The sequence below is a fragment of the Peromyscus leucopus genome, chromosome 5, assembly GCF_004664715.2.
Source record: "Peromyscus leucopus breed LL Stock chromosome 5, UCI_PerLeu_2.1, whole genome shotgun sequence".
Taxonomy (NCBI): domain Eukaryota; kingdom Metazoa; phylum Chordata; class Mammalia; order Rodentia; family Cricetidae; genus Peromyscus; species Peromyscus leucopus.
In genome coordinates, this window is record NC_051067.1 from 8,981,694 (window position 1) to 9,005,358 (window position 23,665).

At 40.2% G+C, this 23,665-nt stretch overlaps 1 protein-coding gene across 9 annotated transcripts in view; it reads left to right on the forward strand.

Moving 5' to 3' along the window:
* Positions 1-87: 87 nt before the first annotated feature.
* Uimc1 (ubiquitin interaction motif containing 1) overlaps positions 88-23,665 on the forward strand; it is an 89,660-nt gene continuing 66,082 nt past the window's right edge. For 2 of the 9 annotated variants that reach the window (XM_028863713.2, XM_037205707.1), the window contains exons 1-3: positions 88-233; positions 10,148-10,302; positions 18,046-18,130. In XM_028863713.2, the coding sequence (XP_028719546.1) occupies positions 10,156-10,302; positions 18,046-18,130 (232 nt within the window). In that variant the 5' untranslated portion in view covers positions 88-233; positions 10,148-10,155. Of the gene's footprint in view, positions 234-6,526; positions 6,640-6,883; positions 7,248-10,147; positions 10,303-16,730; positions 16,758-18,045; positions 18,131-23,665 lie in introns of those variants that run through there. The other 7 variants (XM_028863728.2, XM_028863721.2, XM_028863717.2 and 4 more) reach the window with 7 other exon arrangements.

The window sequence follows — 23,665 nt, forward strand, 5'->3', positions numbered from 1 at the left end:
GCGCCCGCGGTCGCGAGCCGTGGGTGGGCGGGGATTTGACCCGGCCAGCAGATCTCGCGAGGTTCGGGCTCTGCAGGCCCCGTTGGGGCGGAGTCCTGAGGCTCATTTTGTTTTGGTTCCTCTGGAACGCTTTTGGGGTTCTGTGTGTGGGAAACACGGTGGACGGTGACGACTACGTCAAGGCCTCTTCGTTCCAGGCAGGTGTAAGCTCAGGGCTCTCGTCTTTGCTCACGGTGAGCTACTGACTGACACTTCTCATTTGTTTTTGTTATATGTGGGAAAATGTCACCCATTTCTTCGGTAGGGAACCTAAGCCCAGATTCTAAAGATGTTTTACTTAGAAGTTCGTTAAAGCAGACGTGATGGCCCGGCGAGGTGGCGCACACCTTTCATGCCAGCACTTGGGAAGCAGAGGCTGGCGGATGTTTGTGAGTTCCAAAACAACCAGGGCTACACAGAGAAACCCTGTCTCAAAAAACAAACGAAAAAAGCCGACGTGATGGTACAGGCCCTTTGTCTCAGCGCATGGGAGTTCGAGGCCAGCCTGGGCAATCTGGGGCCCTTTCTTAAAAGAAGCTTGTCAGTAGCTCGTGTTTGTAATCCTTAAATTTTCGAGATTAAAGCTAGAGAAATGCAAATTTGAGCCTATCCTGGGCTGCATAAAGAGACTTCGAAGAAAGGTGCTAAGTCCTCCGGAGGTTGATGCAGATAACCAGGAGTTCAAGGCCAGCCTCTCCTACAACGGATCATCCCTCAACAAAACAAACAAAAACCCAAACAGTCAACAAGTAGGGTGGTGCATACCTGTGATCCCATCATTCTGGAGGCTGAGGCAGGAGGATTGCCATGACGTATTTGAGGGCAGTGTGGAGGCCATTGCCATCTCAGTGTTAGTCACTCTGTAGGGTCCAGATGAGGGAGTTAGACCTTCTTCCTTGGTCTGCCATGTCTGATCAAAGTTCTTGGGCTCGTTTTTTCCTGATAAGATTTTAATACACCTTTCCTGGGCAGTGGTGGTGCATGCCTTTAGTCCCAGCACTCGGGAGTCAGAGGCAGGTGAATCTCTGAGTTTGAGGCCAGCCTAGTCTACAAAGTGAGTTCCAGCATGGCCGGAGAGAAACCCTGTCTCAAAAAATCAAAAAGAAAAAGAAAGAAAAAATATATTAATACAACCATCTATCCTTAGTCTCAGTTCACCCCCAATAAATTTATAGGGTAGCATTCTTTGTATTCCCTGGACTAAGTCATTTATCAGTCTGTGCTGATGAGTGGTGCTGAATAGATAATGCTTTGGGTCCACTGAGGAGTACAATCATATACCCTCAAAATAGAGTCAAAAGCTGCTTGTAAAACAGAATCTCTCAAGGCAAGAAAACCAGTCCAAATGTGAAAAATCACTGATTTACATGATGATGGAGTAAAGTAGGGCACAGACTGGAATTATATTATTGTAATATTCGGTATCTTATTATTATTTGAGGCAAGGTCCCTCTATGTAGCCTTGACTATCCTGGAGCTCTGTAGACCAGAGTGGCCTCGAACTCACAAAGATCCATCTGCTTCTGCCTCCTGAGTGCTGAGACTAAAGGTGTGCACTACTGTGCCTCTATTTAGGTATCATTTTGAGGCATGATAAAAAGGCAGAGAATTAAGGAGTGACAGTTGCCCCTGATCAGGGATCTAGTTTGCTTTTCCTGCTGAGAGTTGAAATTTCAAGATAACCAAAGGTGCCAAAGTTGCTTACAGAGATAGTGCTTCCTTCCTAAAGACCTTTCAAAGGAAGATGTTAGAAACAACAAACTGGCCTGGAGAGATAGCTCAGCAGTTAAGAGCACTGGCTGTTCTTCCAGAGGTCCTGAGTTCAATTCCCAGCAACCACATGGTGACTCACAACCATCTGTAATGAGATCTGGTGCCCTCTACTGGCATGCAAGCATGTAGGCAGAATACTGTATAGAAAATAAATAAATAAATCTTAAAAGAAAGAAAGAAAGAAAAAGAAAGAAAAACAACAAACTAAGCTGTTTGTGGTGGGGCAGGCCTGTAATCCCACAATTTGTGAGATAAGAGTCCAAGGCCAATTTGAGATACATGAGTCACTGACTCATAAAACCAGAAAAGGGCTGGCTGGCTTAGCCTGTTAAAGGTGCTTGCTACCAAGTCTGACAACCTGAGTTTGATCCCTGGGACTCTCATGTGGTATAAGTGTTACTAGTAGTTGGAGTTGGGTGGGCAGGGTCAATGTTGAGTGTTTCTATGTTTATGACCTCTTACTCAAATAATTGAATAAGATGGGACTTTTCCGTGGCTGTGATAAAATACCAAGACTAGACTAAAATTGACTTATGAAAGGAAGAGTGTATTTTGGCTTCCATTTCTGGAGGGAGAGTGCACAATGGGAAGGAGGCATGGTGAAAGTGACCAGCCAGACCAGGAAACTTAGAGATCACGCCACATGCAGAAGCAGAGAGTGGGAACTGGAAGTGCAGCAAGGTTGTAACTCTCAAAGCCCACCCTGAGTGGTGTACTTCCTCCATCAAGGCTCCACCCACTATCTTCCTGAAGAGCACCACCAACTAGGGACCAATTGTGAGCCTATGGAAGACATTTCTCACTCAATCCCATAGGTAAGGGCTCACAAAGATTTGCAAAAGAAGCAAGATAACTTTATTTAGAGCAAAGCAATACATTTTATGGAGTATCCCTCTAGAAAATGGTTACAATTTGCAGCAGGTCACCTGAGGGGGAATCCACAGGCCCAGGTTGCACCTTGGGGTCTGTTTTTATTGGGTCTAAAGGAAGGTGGGACTGGTTACTAAGGGGTGTAGTTCAGGTGGTTCTCTACTGTGATTGACAGATTAGGTCATATATTGACATTTCCTAGTGCACATGTCTCTTCCTATAATGTATTTGATTTTAGAAATATGCACACACAGCTATGCATAGGCATAAGATGGTAAATAGGGGATTCTCCTTAAAACTTTTCTAGATCTTTTGCTTTGCTACACATCATCCAAAACCAGTTCAGGCCAGGTTGGCCCTTCTGTTCTTCATATCTGAATACATTGGGCACACACTTAAATAGAAACTGTCTAAATTTGATTGTTATTAGGAGTGGAGAAACCCCTGTTCAGAGATGGGAGTATTTGTAGCCTGATGCAGTCTGGGGGTTGAGGTTTTTAGCTTGCTAGGTCTATTGTTTGGAGAGGGACATGTGTGCATAGTACATAGAGGTGAAGGAGCTGGGTGTCAAGTGCATTGTTACAAGATGTATTATATGTATATTTATAATCCAAACTCAAATAGGGTCCTAAGCTAAATCATCTCCTATTCATGCCTGCTTCAGACAGATGGGACTGACTCCTGCAAATTGTCCTCTGACCTCCACAAGCCCATCATCTCACATGCAGGCCCAAACATGTACACACATACATGTACATGTTTAATTAAATATATAATTTAATTAAAATAAATATAATGTAATTAAAATAAAAACCAGTCTATGTTTTCTTACGGCCAAAATATTTGTGACATTGAGTTTAACTCTTTCTCATACCTAAAATCTAAGTAAATGCACTTTACTTAAATTTTATTTTTAAAAAATATTTTAAATGGATGTATTTGTTTTACTTTATTTCGATCTTGACAGTTAATGCTGGAGAGGCTTATTAGACTTTAAGTGCAACATTCAATAAGCAAGTGAACATACATAGGTCTGGAGTTTTGCAGAGCTGACTTGGGGTTGACCCTAGAATTCTATCCATGATTCTTTCTTTGTCTTTTTTTATTTTCATTGGACAGAGTCTCTCTCGAGCCCTGGCTGTCCTGGAACTCACTATGCATACTGAACTGGCCTTAAACTCAAAGAGATCCGCTTGCCTCTGCCCCCTGAGTGCTGACATTAAAGGTGTGTGCCACTATGCCTGGTCACTGTTTTATAAGCTCACAAACCTTGCTTTTCTCTGGCTCCTGAAATTCATTGTTTGTTTGTTTACTTATTTATTTATGAGACAGTCTCAAAGTCTGAAGGTTGCCTTTGAATTTGTTATAGCTGAGGATGACCTTAAGCTCCTGTTTCCTCTATTTTACATGTGTGTGCCTCTATGCTGGGCTTCATCCTGGAATCCTTTTCTGAAATGCATGGTCAAGAACTTGACGTTTCCTGACTGGAGGCCCCTAGGGGAGAATGGGAATTCCTCATGCTGCTGATAGTGAGGCTGGACTGCATTTTCTTACTTCCTCTGGTAATAAGGTGCTGCAAAGTATGTGCAGACCATCCTGGGCTACACAGGGATATCCTATCCGAGAATGCAGTCTTAGTGCTCTGCATGCAAACCATAGTCTTTAAACTGGATGCTCACGTGTGATGTGTATGTGAGTAGGGCATGTTTGTGCCATGGTGGAGGTCAGATGACAACTGACCTTCTCAATTCCACCTTGTTTCGGCAGGGTTTCTTTCGCTGTTTATACTGTGCTGTATATTCCATGAATTGCTGTTGTGAGGCCTTCTGTGATACCTGCTCCTCTCCTCTCCCCTCCCTTCCCCTCCCCTCCCCTTCCTTCCCCTCCCCTCTCCTCTCTTCCCCTCTCCTCTCCTCTCCTCCCCTCCCCTCCCCTCCTCTCGAGTGTTTGCTTTTGGCCAGGCCCCTTTGCTACCTGCTGAGGTTACATGGGCAATATTTTTAACTTTTTGTATCTTTATTTATTTTGTGTATTTGTGTGTATATATGCCATGCCATGTGTCTAGAGATGAGAGGACTACTTGCAGGTTGTCAGATTTGGTAGCAAGCGCCTTTACCTGCTGAACCATCTTGCTGCCTCTGTGGGCAGTGTTGTAAGGTAGCTCACAGTCTTATGGAAGGCATAGACACATGTGGTAAATAATTACGGCATATCAAGGGACACACTACCTCAGCAGCTGAGGAAGCAATAGGAGAAATGAACAGGTTATAAATACTTGAGCTGGCTTTGGAAGAATGGTTTAGAAGTCAGTGATCTGGGGGATAGAGCAAAGATATTCTTGAATTTAAATGTTACAGAAAAGTACCAAGAATAATGTTCCTGTGTTCTGCTACCCGACTGTTGACAACTTGTTACTTGGTTATTATTATCATTACTGTTTTTGAGACAGGGTCTTGGAATGCAGCCCTGGTTGGCTTATTACTTTCTGTGTAGCTCAGGCTGTTTCAAACCTGTGGCAGTCCTCCATCTCAGCTTCGTGAGTGCTTGGATTGTAGGTGTGTGTTATCAGTCCTGGTCGTGACATCTCTCTGAAGTCCTGTTTATTACCACTGCCTCTTTATTATTACCACGATGTGTACCCATCTACCCATTAAAATATGATTTTAATAGTTTCCCACAAACTGAGCTATTTATACAGTTTATCTGTTTTCTGTAAGTTTATGCAGATCATTCAAGATTTGTTCCTATTTATTGGCTGGCTGTTATTTCAGTAAGACTACTCCTCCTCCCCTCCACCCCTTTTTGGGGGGAGAAATATAGTCCTGGCTGCCAAGGCCTTCTGAGTTCTGAGATTAAAGGCCTGGCTTCAGTAAGATTTGTTAGGAGCTATCAAATGTTACATAGGACCCAGTTGAGTTTTTTGGGTTTTTTTTTTTTTGTTGTTGTTGTTGTTTTTTGGAGACAGGGTTTCTCTGTATAGTTTTGGTGCCTGTCCTGGATCTCGCTTTGTAGACCAGGCTGGCCTCGAACTCACAGAGATCTGCTTGCCTCTGCCTCCAGAGTGCTGGGATTAAAGGCGTGTACCACCACTGCCCATTGAGTTTTAACTGTAGAATTTTATTGTATAAATATTTCATGTTTTATTCATCTTTGTTGTATTAGATGTTTCTGCTTTTGCAATTTTTATTTCAAGGAAATGGGTTACGTGGAATATACCTTATGCTTGTAGAACTTTCAGTAGTTTTAAGATTTATTTTTATATCTGTGTATATGTACATATGCCAGACTCAGAGGTTAGAAGGCATTGGATCCCTGGGAGCTGGAGTTATATGCAGTTGTGAGCCACTCTATGTGGGCTCTAGGAACCAAACTTAGGCTCTCTGCCAGAGCAGTTCATTCTCTTAACCACTATGCCATCTTTCCAGCCTCATCTCTGTGTTTTTCTACAAATGATATTGTCATCAAAGTGCATATTTTAAATTTCATCACATCAAATCATCCTCAGAAGTGGCCCGATCTAATTGCTACGTGCCCTAGCTGAGTTGATCACTGAGATGATCAGACATTAATTTATCAACTGAAAGTTTCTAAGTAGTCATGTGAACATTTAATGTCAGTGTAAGTCAGAATTCATGAAAATAAAGTACCAGAAGTGGCTCGATGTAGCATAGCTGATTTCGAAGGGTTTACTATAAGTATTTGGGGACTAACTTTGCTTGGTTTTCCTCAAACCATGGCTAAGTTCTAGCCAAAGCTCTTTGAAGGGCCGCGGCCATTCCCGATGGTTAGCTCGGCCCACACTGCCCCGCGCCTGCGCCTGCGCGCCCCCGTCCGGCCCCGCCCCCGGCCCCGCCCCCGCCGGTTCGCGCCGCCTGGCGGGTTCCTCACTTTGAGGAGTTGCCGCGGCTCGCGACCCCCAGTGTTCAGGAGGCGCTCGGCGGAGCTGCCAGCGCTGCGGTGAGTATGCATTGCACGCTGCGGCCGTCAGGTCCGCGCCTGCCTTTCACTCTGCCCAGCGGCGGCCGCGCGGTCTGAGCGCGCCTCGTAACAAGTAGGCCGCTCGGCCGGGCGGGGGCCGACGCGGGGTCGCGCTCGCGGCCTGGAGCCCCTGGTGTCCCCCTCCCCTGAGGGCGGCCTGCGGCCTCCCGGGCGCCCTCTTTTGCTTTCCGGCTAACGGACTCTCCGGACAGGCGTCTAGGGCCACAGCCTCCCCCCACGTGACTTTGGTTGTCGAGTGACAGTTGACTCACTGGTTCTTCGCCTGAGACACCGTCCCCACCGGGTCTCTCTGGGTAGTAGCCCTGCCTGGCCTTGAACTCTAGGTTCAAGATGGCCTCTAACTCGCCACCCTCCTGCCGTCGTCTCCCAGGAAGTCTGTCATCTATCACTTAACGTCGCCAGTAGAGCTGGAGCGTTTCCCGCGGACTGTGACAGGCTGTGCATCAGAACCCTGTGAGACCCGAGCATTGCCGCCTCAGTGATGGAGCTGGTGTGACTCTGGTCCCCTTGACTCCTGTCTAATGGCACTTTAGTCTGTATCAGACACGGGCAATGCCGAGGAAAAAGTGAGCCCAACGTTTAGAGTTTTTGTTTTGTTATGAGAGAGAGAGAGAGAGACAGTGCTTTGTAGTTGAGTCAGAGAAAGTCTAGTTTTGGAATCAGATGCATCGTCTGTCATTTCCCAGCACAGCCACTTGCCAGCTACTTTTTTTTTTTTTTTTTTAACTGTTTCCTAACGTGTTAAGACAGTGTAAGAATTCTTGGGAGGAATAACCTCTGTAATAGATATGAGATACCTAGAGGTTTGTCTATTGATTCTGTCAATGATAACTATGATTGCTCAAGGTGTGTTTGAAATCTTATTTTTGCCTGTGTGTGGACATACGTGGGTATGAACACACACACACACACACACACATACACACACACACACCTTCCACTGGGTTTAATTTCTACCTTCTTTTAAGGAATACTGTAAAATTTTTAGTTCTAAATTTTATGTACCTCTTTGTTTCTTTATATACTTCTTTATTCATAAGGATATTATTATTATTATTTTGATTTTTTGAGACAGAGTTTTTCTTTGTAGCCCTGGCTGTCCTGGAACTTGCTCTGTAGACCAGGCTGGACCAGGTTGGTCTTGAACTCAGAGATCCACTTGTCTCTGTCTCCCAAGTACTGGTATTAAAGGCATGTGCCACTGCTACTGGCTAGGATTTTATTATTTTTTATGCTTTTAGAAGTAGAATTTAGGGTATACAGTGTTGGTTTTCAACCTTTGGATCTTGACACCTTTGAGGTCAACAGACCATTTCACAGGGTTACATATTATATCCTGAATTTATTTACATTGTGATTCACAACAGTAGCAAAATTACAGTTATGAAGTAGCAATAAAAATAATTTTATGGTTGGGGGCCACTAGGACATGAGGAACCTAATGGTCACAGCATTAGGAAGGTCGAGAACCACTGGTATAGAGAGATGGCTCAGCAATTAAAAGCACTTACAGAAGCTGGGCGTTGGTGGCGCACGCCTTTAATCCCAGCACTCGGGAGGCAGAGCCAGGCGGATCTCTGTGAGTTCGAGGCCAGCCTGGGCTACCAAGTGAGCTCCAGGAAAGGCGCAAAGCTACACAGAGAAACCCTGTCTCGAAAAACCAAAAAAAAAAAAAAAAAAAAAAAAATAAATAAATAAAAAATAAATAAAAAATAAAAAAAAAAAAATAAATAAAAGCACTTACTGGTCTTATAGAGGACTTTGGTTTTCAACACCTGTGCCTAACTCCAGTTCCAGAGGACCTAGCACCCTCTTCTGTCCTCTGAAGGCAACAGGTACACAAGTGGTACACATAATACATGTAGGCAAAACACTCTAATACATAAACTTAAATAAATCTTTAAAAAAATTAGAATTGGGGATGGAAAGGTTTGTCAGTGGTTAAGAGCATTGATTGCTCTTCCAGAGGACACTGGTTAAATTCCCTGCACCCACCTGGTGACTTAGAACTGCCTGTAACTCTAGTTCCAAGGGCTGCCATCTTCTGGTCTTCCAGGCACTTTAATTAACCTGCCTAGAACCTCCAGTATAATCTTTGGTGATGAAAGCAAGCAGTTTTTTTTTTCTTCTTTTTCTGAGGCATGATCTCACTATTTTGTTCAGTATTATTTCCACCTTACAATCCTGCTTTAGCCTGCAAATAAGCTGGTATTATAGGCACATGACACAGCCAAAGCAGACATGTTTGCCTTGTTCTTTGTCTTGAGAAATAATTCAATATTTTACCTTTAAATATATTGCTACCTAAATTATTACATAAATATATAAATATTAGCTATGGGATTTTGGGGGATTCCCTTATCAAATTGCAGTATTGAGGTTTTTATTGTTAAATTTTTGAGACTAATATTGTCTGGGTTAGCTTCTTCCTTGTGATCTTCCTGTCTCTGCTTCCTGATGTTCTGGGAGCCACTGCGCCTGGTTAAGAGTATTAGTATTTTTTTTTTAAATTATTTTTTTTATTATGTATACAGTATGCCTGCAGGCCAGAAGGGGGCACCAGATCTCATTACAGATGGTTGTGAGCCACCATGTGGTTGCTGGGACTTGAACTCAGAACCTTTGGAAGAGCAGCCAGTGCTCTTAACCTCTGAGCCACCTCTCCAGCCCCTGAGTATTAGTATTTTTGAAAAAGATCTTTTGGGTAAATTGTTACTGTATACTTGAGGAAATCAGTTGTGTAAATTAATATGTAAGGAAACAAGATAAATTGTTTTTATGCTATTAACATTTCACTAGAGAGATTAGATTTATTTGTATGTGTTTATATGGACAAATACATATGCTCATCACCTGTGTAGATATGTGGTGATACTCTGTGCTCTAACAAATAAAGCTTGCCTGGAAATCAGAGTGTGGAGCTAGCTATTAGTTAACCATAGAGGCCAGGCAGTGGTGGCACACACCTTTAACCCCAGCACTTGGGAGGAAGAAGCAGGAAGATCAGGAGTTCAAGTCCACCCTGGGATTGACCCAGTCTAAAAGAGAAACAGCCAGGCAGTAGAGGCTCAGTGCCTTTAATCCCAGCACTAGGGAGGTGGAGACAGGAAGTGATATGGCTGGGTGGAGAGAGGAGCTCACCCCCTTTTCAGTCTGAGGATTCCGAGAGGTAAGAAGTCTTTCTAGTGGCTGGCTGCTTTACTTCTCACTCAGATCTTTCAGCTTTTTCACCCTTGATATCTGACTCCGGGGTTGTTATTATTAAGACCAATTAGAATTCATGCTACATATGTATATGCATACATGTATATATTCCTTTACAGAAGAAATTTAATGAATAGTAGAAAAGTTCTAAAGTCTACATTTATTTCCCTAAAATGGCTGTCATTTGCTTTTATTTGATCAAATTGAATAGCCTCTAGATGAGAAACATGTACTTTGAGTAAATTATTGAACTGTGTTTCAGACAAAAAGATGCCACGAAGAAAGAAAAAAATTAAAGAAGTCTCTGAAAGCCAGAACTTGGAGAAGAAGGATCCAGAAGCCAGCAGTTGTGTCAGTGTAAAGAAGAAGCGTAGACTGGAGGACCTACTCATAGTGATCTCTGATAGTGATGGAGAGGTTGGTGTTTGACATGGGGATGTAGGTCTTAGGCTAGGCCTCTTTACCCACAAGGGTTTGCTTTGACTCTACCCTCACACTAGCTGACTGACTTTGTGCAGTTTTCACTTGATTTTCTTTTGATTTCTAAGTGGAATTATAGGTTATTTAAAAGAAAGTAGCCATGCTAGGGATGGATTATAGTTTTCCTTTTTGTAATATGTTAACCCAATATGATATTTTAGACCTGTTAGAGTAAATTAAATAAAATAAAGTGTCATTTTTGTGTGTTTGGAAAGTAAAAGAAAATGTGAATGCTGCTTGGGATGGAACTCAGACTTTGTTACATGCTAGGGAAGCACACTACTGACTGAGCCAAGAAATTGACATTCTTGTGGAAAGGCTTCTAGGAGAGAGATTTTCTTGGATTTTAAACCTTCTCCTTTATTTACCATTTCTCTCTCTCTCTCTCTCTCTTTTTTTACCTGCCTATTAGGTCAGATCCAGTGCATGAGGAACCAAGTCATTGTGTCTTACATCTTTCATTTTTCTCTGACTATAAGTTTCATATTCACCTTTGACTTATTTTTTCATCTTTTACCCCTAATTGTTCACCACATGCTTTAGGTTTTACTTTTTAAGTGATACTCAGATCTGTTTCCATTTCCATTTCTTTGCCTGTTCACCTGTTACGGAGATTTTTGTAATAGACTAAAATATCTCTTCTGCCTTGTTGTCCCTCACTACATTTCACTTTACTTATTGCCACTATTTATTTAGGTGTGTGTCTGTGTCTGTGTGTGGGGGTGGGGGGGTGGGGGGGAGGAATATGGGATATGTGTGTATGCCCATTCACATGCATGGAAGGCATACATGAACATCTTAGACTCATCACTGCAGAAACTTTCCTATTTTAGTGTGTTCCTCTCCTGTTGTTTTCCCTTCTTACTCACTGCTGTGTTTGTTTTACTTTTCTTAGTTTTTTTTTTAAATTTTAATTTTTTTTTAATTGAAAATAGATCTTTTTCATACAATATATTTTGTTTGTGGTTTTCCATCTCCCAGCTCCTCCTGGCTCCTCCTCAATTCCCCACTCACTCAAATCCATACTCTTTCTGTCTCTCATTAGAATACAAACTGGCATCTGAAAAATAATAAGATAAAATAAAAACAAACAAACCTGAATAGGGCAAAACAAACAGAAGAAAAAGAACCAAAGAAAAATCCCAAGAAACATGTATAGATGCTGAGACACACAAGTTCACACAGAGATCCATAAAAATACAACATGAAAACCGTAATATGTGCCCAAAAGACCTGTAAGGAAAAAAGAAAAATAGTTCCTGACAAAGCATTATGAGACAGAGAATCTCCAAAAATGCCATTGAGTTTGTTTTGTGTTAGTTTTCTACTGCTGGGCATGGAGTCTGTGCTTAAGAGTGGTTTGTATACCCAATGAGACTCGGTTGAGAAAAGTAACTTTTCCTGTGTGAGTGGTTATCAATTGGAGATGGCATCTGGATTAGGGATGAACACTTGTGTCCACTTCTCCTCTCAGCACTGGGACCCCAACTGGCTAGACCTGTGCAGGCCTTTGTGTGCTGTCACAGTTTGTGAGTTCATATGTGCAGTAGTCCTGTTGTGTTTGAAAGGTTTTGTTTTCTTGGTGTCCTCCACCTCCTCTGGCTCTTAAAATTTTTCCTCCTCTTCTTTGGCGGGGGTTCCTTGAACTCTGAGGGGAGGGATTTGATGAGATACCCCTTTAGGACTAGGTGTTTCAAGGTCTTTTGCTTTCTACACAGTATCCCGTTGTGAGTCTCTGTTTTTATTCCCATCTACTGTAGAAGGAAGCTTCTCATGATGGCTGAGCAAGACACTGCTCTGATTTCCATGCTCCTGTGGCCCTTTTCCTTGTATTTCTGTAAATGTATACCATGTGAGTTAAGGTACCTGAGGAAGCTAGGAGAGAGCATTAGATCCCTGGAGCTGGCTGTTGTGAGCCACCATGGGTGCCGAGAACTGACCTGGAGAAGAACAAGAAGTGCTTTCAGCCACTGAGCCATCTTCCCCCACCCCAATTTAGCTTTTTTTGCATTAAAAAAAAATACTTTAAACTACTGTTTTAGAATATTAAGAAGCAGTTGATATTAGGAAAAACAACTTTTTGGCTTTGTCAGTTGAAAATTATTATGAATTATTCCATATTTCTACTGACCTTTGTATTCCTTACTGTGCTTTTCAGCTGTTTTTCTGCTTGGGCATCAGTTCTTTCGGTTTCCATAGTAGATCTCCTAAGGCTAGGTCAGTTTTCTGATATCTCACGGTCCCATAGAACTTGTGCTTATTTCTGTGGTATTATTTGTCACTCTTTGAAATTGCTATTATATTAAAATTTTTAAAAATTACATTTTAATTATTTTGTGTGTGTGGGTGCATGCTTGTGGAGGCTAAAGAGCAACTTTTTGGAGTTGCCTCTTTCCTACCATGTGGATGTGGGGATTGAACTCAGATCATCTGGCTTGGTGGAAGGCATGTTTACCTCTGAGCCATCTTGCTGACCCTTGCCATGATATTTTTAACCTCTGTGCTTTTTTGAAGGACAGTAATTTTGTATGCTAAAAATCTGTCAATGTTGCTTAGCTTTTAGCATTCTCAGAAAACACCTGCATTAGGTTTTTCTTCTCTTTTTTTAAAAAATTATTTATTTTATGTGTGTATGTGTTCTTGCATGAGTGTATGTGTACCACATGCATATAAGTGCCTGTGGAGTGCAGAGGGTGTCAGATCCCCTGGAACTGGAGCTACTGATATGGGCGTTGGGAACCAATCTTTGGTCCTTTGTAAGAGCAGTAAGTGTTCTTAACTTCTGAGTTACTCAGCCTCCAGGTCTTATTTTTAATGGTTTTTCCTCTTCCCCCTTTTTTCCTCAGTGTTTTGAGACAGAGTCTCATTATGTAGACCTGACCAGCCCAGAACTTGCTTTGTAGACCAGGCTGGCCTTGAATTAACAGAGATCTTCCTGATTATGCCTCCCAAGTGCAGAGACTGAAGGTATGAGCCACTATACTTAGCTTTATTTAAATATTTCTTGAAGAAATGTCTTGCCTGGGGTATAGCTCAGTGGTCAAACATTTGCCTAGCATGAGTAATGGCCTCCCAGGTCTGATTGTTAGCATTTTAAAACACAAAACCACCAGATGTAGTGGTGCATGCATTTAATCCTAGCACTGGGAGGCAGGGGCAGATATATCTGTGAGTTCAATGCTAGTCTGGTCTACATAATGAATGAGTTCCAGTACATACATAATGAATGTAGCCAGGGCTACAGAGAGACCCTGTCTCAAAACAAAACAAAACAAAACTAAACACTAAAAACAAATAACCTCCATAAAACTCAAGTACCTCAGAACTAATGTACTCAAAACAAAAAGTACCCAAGAAACCAAGAAAATATTCTGTTCTCTGGTGTAAAAGAGGCCAGGGAATGCCCTCATTTTTTAACATATAAAGGTGATAACATAGTCATGATATAATTTGGGTTTTAGTTCTCCTGCCTTCAGCATACATTCTCTCTTGGGTTGGCTCCAATCCATTCTTTCAGCTCTCTTCATCCTATGGTCCTGGTACCTCCAGTATCCTGGGGTTTCCACTTCAACCTAGGCCTCACTTTTATAGCTTCATACATGGCTCAGGGTCTCCTTATATGGACTCTGACCCTATCACACATTGTCTGGCTTCAGCTGCTCTCAGAAAACATGGAATACATGGCCTTGTGACCTCTTTAGTCTTGTTTCTTCCATGCTTGCAAAATGAGTACCAATGGAAGGCATTGCCAAGTCCTGCTGTCTACTCAAGATGGAGCCTGACTCCATTGGAGTACAGCTATGTCAGCTTTTGAGTGCTGACCTGGAAGAAACTTTCCTAAGTAGTTGCTTTGAGGAGCAGGGAATCTCTTCAGTTTAGGTTTTCTTCCTTTAAATGCATTTGATTTTCACAAGACAGCCTCTAATGGATTTTGTCCTGAAGACACGTTTCCTAGTGTCCCACTGGAACACAGTTTTCAGTAATAGATACAATCCTGTCTTGAAATTCCTGCTGCCAAACAAATTAATTTATTATTTCTTTATTTATTTAAATTCAGCTTTACTCAGGTTCTCAGGATGCAGGCAGAATGAAGCAAGATTCCTGGTCAAAATGTGACATAAATGACCTTCACCCCAGTTCCTGATAGTCATTGCTTTTCTTTGAAAACTCATGAGCTGAGCCCCACTGCTCATGCTTTTCTCAGCATTCTTTTTAATTTTTTTTAAGATTTATTTATTTATTATGTAAATAGTATTCTGCCTGCATGTATGCCTTCACACCAGAAGATGGCATCAGATCTCATTAGAGATGGTTGTGAGCCACCATGTGGTTGCTGGGAATTGAACTCAGGACCTCTGGAACAACAGCCAATGCTCTTGACCTCTGAGCCATCTCTCCAGCCCTTCTCAGCACTTGTATCTTACAGGCTCCCATTAGAATGGTCCATTAAGCTCTGTTTATAGCACTCAAGGGCTTTTCTAACCCAAAGTTCCAAACACTTCCATATTTATACCCCCAAACTAGTTCCAAAGGAATGAGAACCACATGAACAGGCTTATAGCAACGGCCTCACTTCTTAGTACCAGATTCTGTCTTAGTTGCTTTACTGTTGTGATAAAATGTCCTAGACAAAAGCAACTTAAGGGAGAAAGAGTTTATTTTGTCTTGCAGTTCCAAAGTCATAGCCCATCATGGCAGAAGACATGACAACAGGCAAGGAAGGTTGCTTGGTAGCAGGAGCAGGAAGCTATTGTTTACATCTACACTCAGAAAGCAGAATGTGAGTAAGGAAGTAGAGCAGGCTGTAAAGCTTCAAGACCTTCCCCCAGTGATCCACTTCTTGCAGTGATACTCTAGCTCCTAAAGGTTCTACCATCCTCCCAAACAAGGCCACATCTGGGAATCAAGTATTCAAACATATGAGCCTATGGGAACACATTTCACATTCAAACCATATCTCTACTTCTGGTTTCTTTCACGTTTATGATACTTTTCTGTACCTGATGATATGAAGTACCAAATCTTGTACCTGTGCTCAGTGTTTGGCCTTAATGTTGTGCTTTCTAAGGATGATTTGCCTATGATATATATTCTTTAATGTGTTGCTTGTGTTTTTGAGACAGGGTCTATTACTTTGCAGACCTGGCTGGCCTAGAACTTCAGTATAGATCAGGCTCGCTCTGAACTCAAAGAAATCTGTCTGCCTATGCCTTCCAACTGCTGTCTTCATTGTTTTAATGATTTTTCCTGAAGTCTTTTCATCTCATTTTTCAACTGTTTTTGTTCTCACGGCTTGTAGTAGCAGTGGGAATACTGATAGAATTTGTTTGATATATTGTTCTAATGATTACTCTTATAGTGTGCTTTTCATAATTCCATCTTTTCTTATTTTGGCTATTATCTGGTTTTTCAGTTTTGGTTGGTGTTATTTGACGTTTCCTTTCAATCTATGTAGTAGTTGATGGACTTATTTTACTTTATGCTTTTTTATTTAATAGTAGCATAATTTCTACATTATTAGAAAGTAGACCATTAATATATTTTTCTTTTTTCAATGTAAAAACACAACTCTCACTTGAAAAAGGATAAGAGATAGTTTATTCTGGAGCCAAATATGTGTGACCATGGCCTGGGAACACAGATTGAGGTTACCCCAAATTCCAGGTTACAGTGTGGTAGCAGTTTCATAACATTTCTATGATAAGAGAACAAAGAAAGTCATAAATCAAGGCACTTTAAAAAATACATTGATAGACACAATAAGTAGGTGATTATAGCAAAGTAGCAAAAATCTCAATTGTAGGTCTTAAATGCTATGGGATGGTTCTTAGCCTTTTGGTTGGTGAAAACTAGAGTTTTTGTTAAGTTAATACATTCCAAAGGTTTTTATCTGTTAGCCATAGGATGTTAGGTCCAACACAGAGGTAGGCAAAGAATGGGTCTTTAAGGGGTAAAGATAACCCAAAATAAATTGTAATTAGAACCCAAAACATTGCAAATTTTAATCAATATATCAGCCTTTACAGACAACTTCTTTCCAGGAATTCTCATTCACACTTTTATATTATTTATTAGTGTGTTTATGTCATATACTAGTGCTTATGTCATAGAATGTGTATGTGGGTTTGAGGACAGCTTTGTGGAGTCAGTTCTTTCCGCTTTTATTTATTTTTTTAATTTTTAAAAAAGATTTACTTACTAGGTATACAGTGTTCTGCCTGCGTGTATGCCTGCATGCCAGAAGAGGGCACCAGATCTCATTATAGATGGTTGTGAGCCACCATGTGGTTGCTGGGAACTGAACTTGCCTTGGGAAGAACTGCCAGTGCTCTTAACCTCTGAGCCATCTCTCCAGCAGTGATCCTACACAGGTCATCAGGCTCACATGGCAGGTACTTTACATACTGAGCCATCTAACTGGCCCCTTTTGTATTTGTCCCTAATTTTGTTTTATTCTTAGATGTAAAATTAAGTATATTAAATATTTACTGTCAGTTCTTTTCTCAGTGTTTCTCTAACCACTTTTGGTTGAATGATGCTTGTTTACTAGATTTGTTAAAAAGCTGTTACAAGTAGAACACTTCCTGAGTTCTTAAATATTTTATCATGTTTGCTTGATGAGATACAAAATCTTTTGTTTAAACATTTTGCCTTATAATTCCTTAGTTTACTGCCTTTAGGGGTTTTTCTTGTTGTTGATTTACTTATTTTTGTATTTTTGCTTTTGTAAGCTGATTTTAGGATATCTACTAACTTTCCTTTTTAAGGGTCAGTTATTATGTCTGTCAATCTGAATGTTTTAGGAATTTTTCTCTTATTTGCTTAGCATTTACTGTAGGATGTGCCTGGGAAATTAATTGTTCAGGCCATTTTCTTAGAGAATGGTGGACACTTTTATGATTCCTCATCCCTCTCCCACCTGAAAATTTTCTTGGGCTACAATTTAATATTTTGTTTTCCTCTTCAGGATCTCTAATTAATCATATATTATATCATCTTTGCCTCTATTCTTTTTCATCTGCTTTCTCCTATTTTTTTTATTGCTTTCTCTATTTCTTTTTTGGTTATCTTGATTATTATTGGTGTTTTTCAGTGCTACTTACTAAGTTTTTGTTTTGTTTTTGTTGTTGCTATTTTAAGACTGGGTCTCTACATGGCGCTGGCTGTCCTGGAACTCACTATATAGACCAGGCTGGCCTCAAACTCATAGTGCCTGCTCTCTCTCAAGTGCTACTTTCTAAGTTTTGATGTGGAGTGGGATTGGTATATTTGGTTTTCTTTTGATTTTGTAGAATTCCTTTACTTTCTTTTTCTTTCACCAACCAGTGGCCAAAGAATGATTTACAATAAATGGATACATACTGAATTCAAACACTTACTGAGTGAAATGTCTCTGATCTTGGGTAGATGTCTACTAGTATTTTGGAGATTGGCCAGTTTTTGTGTAATTCTGTATGTGATAAGTAATTATGTCAGTATATTATACAATTTCATTTTTGTGGTTTAATTGGTTCTAGATCTTGCATGTTCTTTTTTTTTAAATTGAAAAAAGGACTTTCTTATGTGTACCATCTTGGTAATCACTGATAATTCAAAGACTTCTACTAACCAAAAGGAAATACAGGAGAAATTACTGCTTTTAATGTCATTTACTTTGATCATATCTCTTGTTTACAACAGGAAGCAAACGAGGAGAATAGATTGCAGAAAATGAAGACAAAACAGTCGAACAGATCCAAGTGTTTGGCTAAAAGAAAAATTGCACGTATGTTTCCATTTTTTAGTTGAATTGATGTGTTTTCATTGGGAAAAGAGAATTCTATAGAGGTGTCTATGTTTCCTGTTCTGAATTTTTTAAGTTTTGCAAGTTTTTTAGAGAGTTAATTTCTGCTTACATATTTGACTTGCCTAGAGGAAGACTGTTGAAATTGTAATGTGATCTTCATGGCTAGGTACTCTTACTTGATTCTCTACCCACCTCTTAAATATTTTATTTTATATGTCTGAGTGCATGCTTGTATGTGCCTGATACTAGAAGAGGGGGTTGGATCTCTTGGAACTGGAGATACAGATGATTTGAGCTACTGTATGAGTGTTGGGAAGTGAATCCAGGTGCTCTGCAAGAGCAGCAAGTGTGCTCTTAACCATTGAATCACCAAGAGAAAGCAATTCAGCTCCCTTTTCTCTTTCTTTACTATGTATATCTTAGGCAAATTGCAACTTTCAGTTGACCTCTGTTCATCAGTAAAAGGCATCATTGGGAGATGACTTACTTTTTTGTATTGAGAAAAAATTTAGGTTTAATATGGACTGTTTAAAATTAGTTTTAGCAGCTGGGTGGTGGTGGCACACACCTTTAATCCCAGCACTTGGGAGGCAGAGGCAGGCAGATCTCTGTGAGTTCGAGGCCAGCCTGGACTACAGAGTGAGTTCCAGGAAAGGCACAAAGCTACACAGAAAAACCCTGTCTCGAAAAACCAAAAAAAAAAAAAAAAATAAAATAAAAAAATTAGTCTTAGCTTAGATAGGTAATTCTGCCATGGGTGGTGTGTGTTTACCCACCACCCCCACAGTTCCCCAGAGTTTTCTTGAGTGCAATCAGCAGGAAATATTAGATAGAAGGATTTATTGCAGAGAATATCGCAGAGATAAACAGATAGAAAATAAAGGATAGCCTCGAGAGGGCCTGGAACTATTCCAACGGGCCCCAACTGTCTCTGGCCCAGGGTTTTTATAGAGACACCAAGGGGTGGAGCAAAAGACCTCCTCCCCCAGCACAGCGAAGTGTTGACCATCTCAGACACCTGCACTCAGGCCCGTGGTCCTGATCATCCTCTATTCGGACCTGCTGGGTCCATAAAGCCACGAGGAACCCGAGAACGGGCTCCCACAGGTCTCCCCTTCTTAATATATAAAAAAATAACTATTAATGGCTTACAGCAATCTCCATAGCTGTTACACCTCCCAGTATGGGAGTAGAGGATGATATAGATGGCATTTCTCTTTTGAATTAGGTCCAAGGTGACCACAGCAGTCTTAGCTGCCTCAAGCCCTTTCTAAACCAAAAACTCTTAAGTCAACTACAAACTTAAAGAATCCCTTAGCTTCATCATTACCATTAACAGGTTAACATAAATATTGCTATACATAGTCACAATTCTCTCATCCTTACAACTCAAAGCAAACTCTTAACAGAACCATTTGAATTAGCATATATGGTGCTATATATAGTTAACAATTTTCTCCGTCTTACAACTTTAACTCAGTCATTTGAATTTTCTTGTTAACAGAACATAGGAAAAACTTCGATGTATTCACATCAAACTTAAACATTTCCTCAACTCCACAAAACCAGGGTGCATTAATATCAATAGGTTTCTGCGAACATAATTCAATCTCATAGCTCCTCCTTTTCTTCATAATTTTTAAACAAAAACTCAAACCTAGTTAGAGGAACCCAAACTTATACAATTCCTACAAACCCATATTGGAAAGCAATATTTTCAATCTAACCATTAACACTTTGAAAACTTTTAGCAAAACATCCAAAAGGAGTTTCTTAATAAAACTCTTTACACACTTCAAAAGTAGCCTCTTAGTATACCCCATTTGCATTTCTTACTAACAACATGACATTAATCCACGCAAACAACAATTTAAATTAAATAGACTAAGGAATATTAACTCTCCCTTTTCTTTATAATTTTAAGCAAAATCTCAAACCTAGTTAGAAAACCCAAACTTTTCTGTTTAAACAGTTCCATTTGTAACACAAAACCAGTCCATAAGTAATTCCATTTTTACATAAACAGTTCCACAAAACAATTCATAAATCACCAGTTAATAAAGCATATACGCATACACAAAATTGCATCTTGATTCTAAGTAGAAATACATTTCTTCATTTAAACAGTTCCATTTTTAACCCAATTCCAGAAAACCGTTCCTAGGTCATTACTCAAAACTGTCCCATTGCAATGAAATCTCTATTGTTTATTTCATTTAAGTCTTAAAATTCAAATGATAAATTCTGGTACTAGCCTTCCAAATATGAGAAATCCATAACCAAAATCTTTTTGTAATTTTATCTCATTTTTAAGTTCAAAAAGTTCAAACAAGAAAAATTCTGATATCAGGCTTTCACTTCCAAATATGAAGAGACGTTTTTCAACCAAAACTTTTTGCAGTTAATAATTTTTGTTCAAACAAGCGTCTCTGCAACTTTTGTTCTCACAGACAGACCTTTTTAGTTATAGTAATATTTTAAACCACACCGTTTTTGCTGTTAGCTCAGGTTTTTCTGTGCTGCGTTGATATTCCACGGATCTTAGCTGCGGATGCCTTGTGCTGGTTCTGGCGTCCGCCATTCTTAGCTTAGCGGCTTCTGGAGCTTTTGAAACCATTCAGACTGCCTACTTTGCAGTCTACTGGGACACTAACCTTCTGTGTCTCGGGTTCTTTCACCATATACATTAAGAATAGACTCATACTTAACATTTACACTTTACAAACTTACATATAACATTTTTTGCCTTGCAAAGCATTTAGACTCACATTCAACATTTACACATTTTTACAATACTCACATATAACATATTAACATCTGCTTATTTATACTTTAAGGAAACTATAGAACTACTTTAGCAAATATATTTTTTATTAATTCTTATATACTTATATTCATTCCATCTTATTTCTTATTTAAACTTACATTTACAACTAGCATCTTATAAGCTTATTACTACATGTCTTAAGACTACCTTAGAGCCGGGCGGTGGTGGCGCACGCCTTTAATCCCAGCACTCGGGAGGCAGAGCCAGGCGGATCTCTGAGTTCGAGGCCAGCCTGGGCTACCAAGTGAGCTCCAGGAAAGGCGCAAAGCTACACAGAGAAACCCTGTCTCGAAAAACCAAAAAAATAAAAAATAAAAAAAAAATAAAAAAAAATAAAAAAAGATTAAAAAAAAAAATAAAAAATAAAATAAAAAAAAAGACTACCTTAGATACTTCTTGCAAGCTTATATTCTTTTTTTTTTTTTTTTTTGGTTTTTCGAGACAGGGTTTCTCTGTGTAGCTTTGCGCCTTTCCTGGAACTCACTTGGTAGCCCAGGCTGGCCTCGAACTCACAGAGATCCGCCTGCCTCTGCCTCCCGAGTGCTGGGATTAAAGGCGTGCGCAACCACTGCCTGGCTGCAAGCTTATATTCTTAAAGGAACTCTATAGATCTATTTTACAAACTTATATAGGCTACCATTAGCATATATCTAACTTAGCAAACACCTAAAGATTTCTTAACACAGATCTAACAAGACAGAATTTTTACAAACTCACATATCTTATTTTCATTTTTCTACTTCTTACTCTTAATTATCACCATCTCTATTAGAAAGATTCTCTTAACTAGACAGGAAGTACGTACATCATTTCTAAAGTTTAGAGTTTATAGTCAGCTTTGTTATAAAGCACTGGGATTTAGTGAGTGTTGTCATTATAGAGTTGTGATACTTGTTGCTAGGGGATTGTAACATTCTTGGGACGAAGCCACACTCCAAAGTTGCCAGTTCTCTCAGCCATTCCAGACCAGCAGAGATGCACTCTCAGCGGTAGACAGTTTTTAACTAGAGGCTGTCCCTTCACCCAAATTCATAATAGTTCCCCTAAATGACTCAATTCAGACAAACATTTCTATTACAGCAGCACTTTTGGTTTGTTCTACGGAAAAACACTTCACACTGAGGGTGAAATTACCATATTTAGCTTCTGTAAAGCTCTTCGCCAATACTGCACAGCTATTAGGTGATAGAAGGTATTTTTCTAAAGGAGCTAGTAAAGCCAAAAGCGGCACAGCTCTGAACTCTTATTTCCTCACTGTTTGCATTAACCAGTGACAAAACCTCAGAAACACTAATCGAGCCACTTTCATTCTGCTTCCTTTATAGGAACCTCATTGGAGCTGACCTTCCTTAGTTCCACGCTCCTTACCAAACGCTCCAGTAACCACCGAGCTTCATTCTCCTCTTGTGAAAAAACACACATGTCCTTGACCCCATATTAACACAGGATCGGGACCCTTCCATAATCCCGAGCAGGGATCTTTCCATTTCATTTGAGTTTCAGGATTTAGTATTTTCACTTCATTAGCTTTAATTCCTGATGTTATTATTAGCAGCTGTAATATTTAGCATTGATTTCTTACAAGGAACTTTCAGGTGAAGCAACTATTTTTTGAGACAGCTAGATTTTCTGAAGTTTGTTTCCCATCTATAAAGCAGTCATTTCTTTTTGAATGCCCGTTTCCTTGTCTCCTTATTAGATTTGCAAAGATATTACTCATTGCAGGCAGTTTGTTCAAAAGGCAAAGAACTTTTTTAATTTCAACATAAGTTTCTTCATATTTAAGATAACATTCAGTGTATAAACTGCTTTCCCTTGTTTTAAGGATTTTAAAGTGGCTTGTTTGCTCTTTTTTTTTTTTTTTTTTTTTTTTTTTTTTGGTTTTTCGAGACAGGGTTTCTCTGTGTAGCTTTGTGCCTCTCCTGGAACTCACTTGGTAGCCCAGGCTGGCCTCGAACTCACAGAGATCCGCCTGCCTCTGCCTCCCAAGTGCTGGGATTAAAGGCGTGCGCCACCACCGCCCGGCGGCTTGTTTGCTCTTAAAGGTAACTTTTTGTCATCCAACTACTGTAAAAACTTTGCACAGCTATAAGTTTACCATGAACGTATTTTCGAGCTGACAAAAGTGTTTCAGGTCAATGTCACCATCTTTAGCAGAAAAACTACCTTTCCCAGAATGCAGTTCCCTTATATCAGTCCATAATATCAGTCCCATATCAGTCCCTTACATCATTTCCCTTATATCAGTCATTTCCCATAGTTCTTTTTGGGTCTGAGAGTCAACTTCTAAGTTCTCCCTTACCAGACTTGCTTACAAATTCTTGCCCGGGAGGTTTGAACAAAGTTTTTTGCTTTTGCAACGGGAGATTTGAACAAGCACTTTACATTTTCAGCTATGGCACATTGGGAGAGTTCTATTCTCTCAACTGGCTTTAACAGGTGTCTCTCCTTCATCAGACACTGGCCCCCCGGATCAGAACTGCACCTGCCTCATTAGCGCACATTGAGACTGGCATTCCTGATAGCAAATCTCCTCGGGGCTTGTGTTTGTTTTAGCCAGTCAGTGAAAAACAAGATCATTTGCAACAGAGCTTTTCCATAGCTCCTTCAGAGATTTTCTCCCACTGATCTTATTCTCATTTTGCTTGTTCCTTCCCCGCCAGATGCAGAGCTTCAGGTATCTGTCT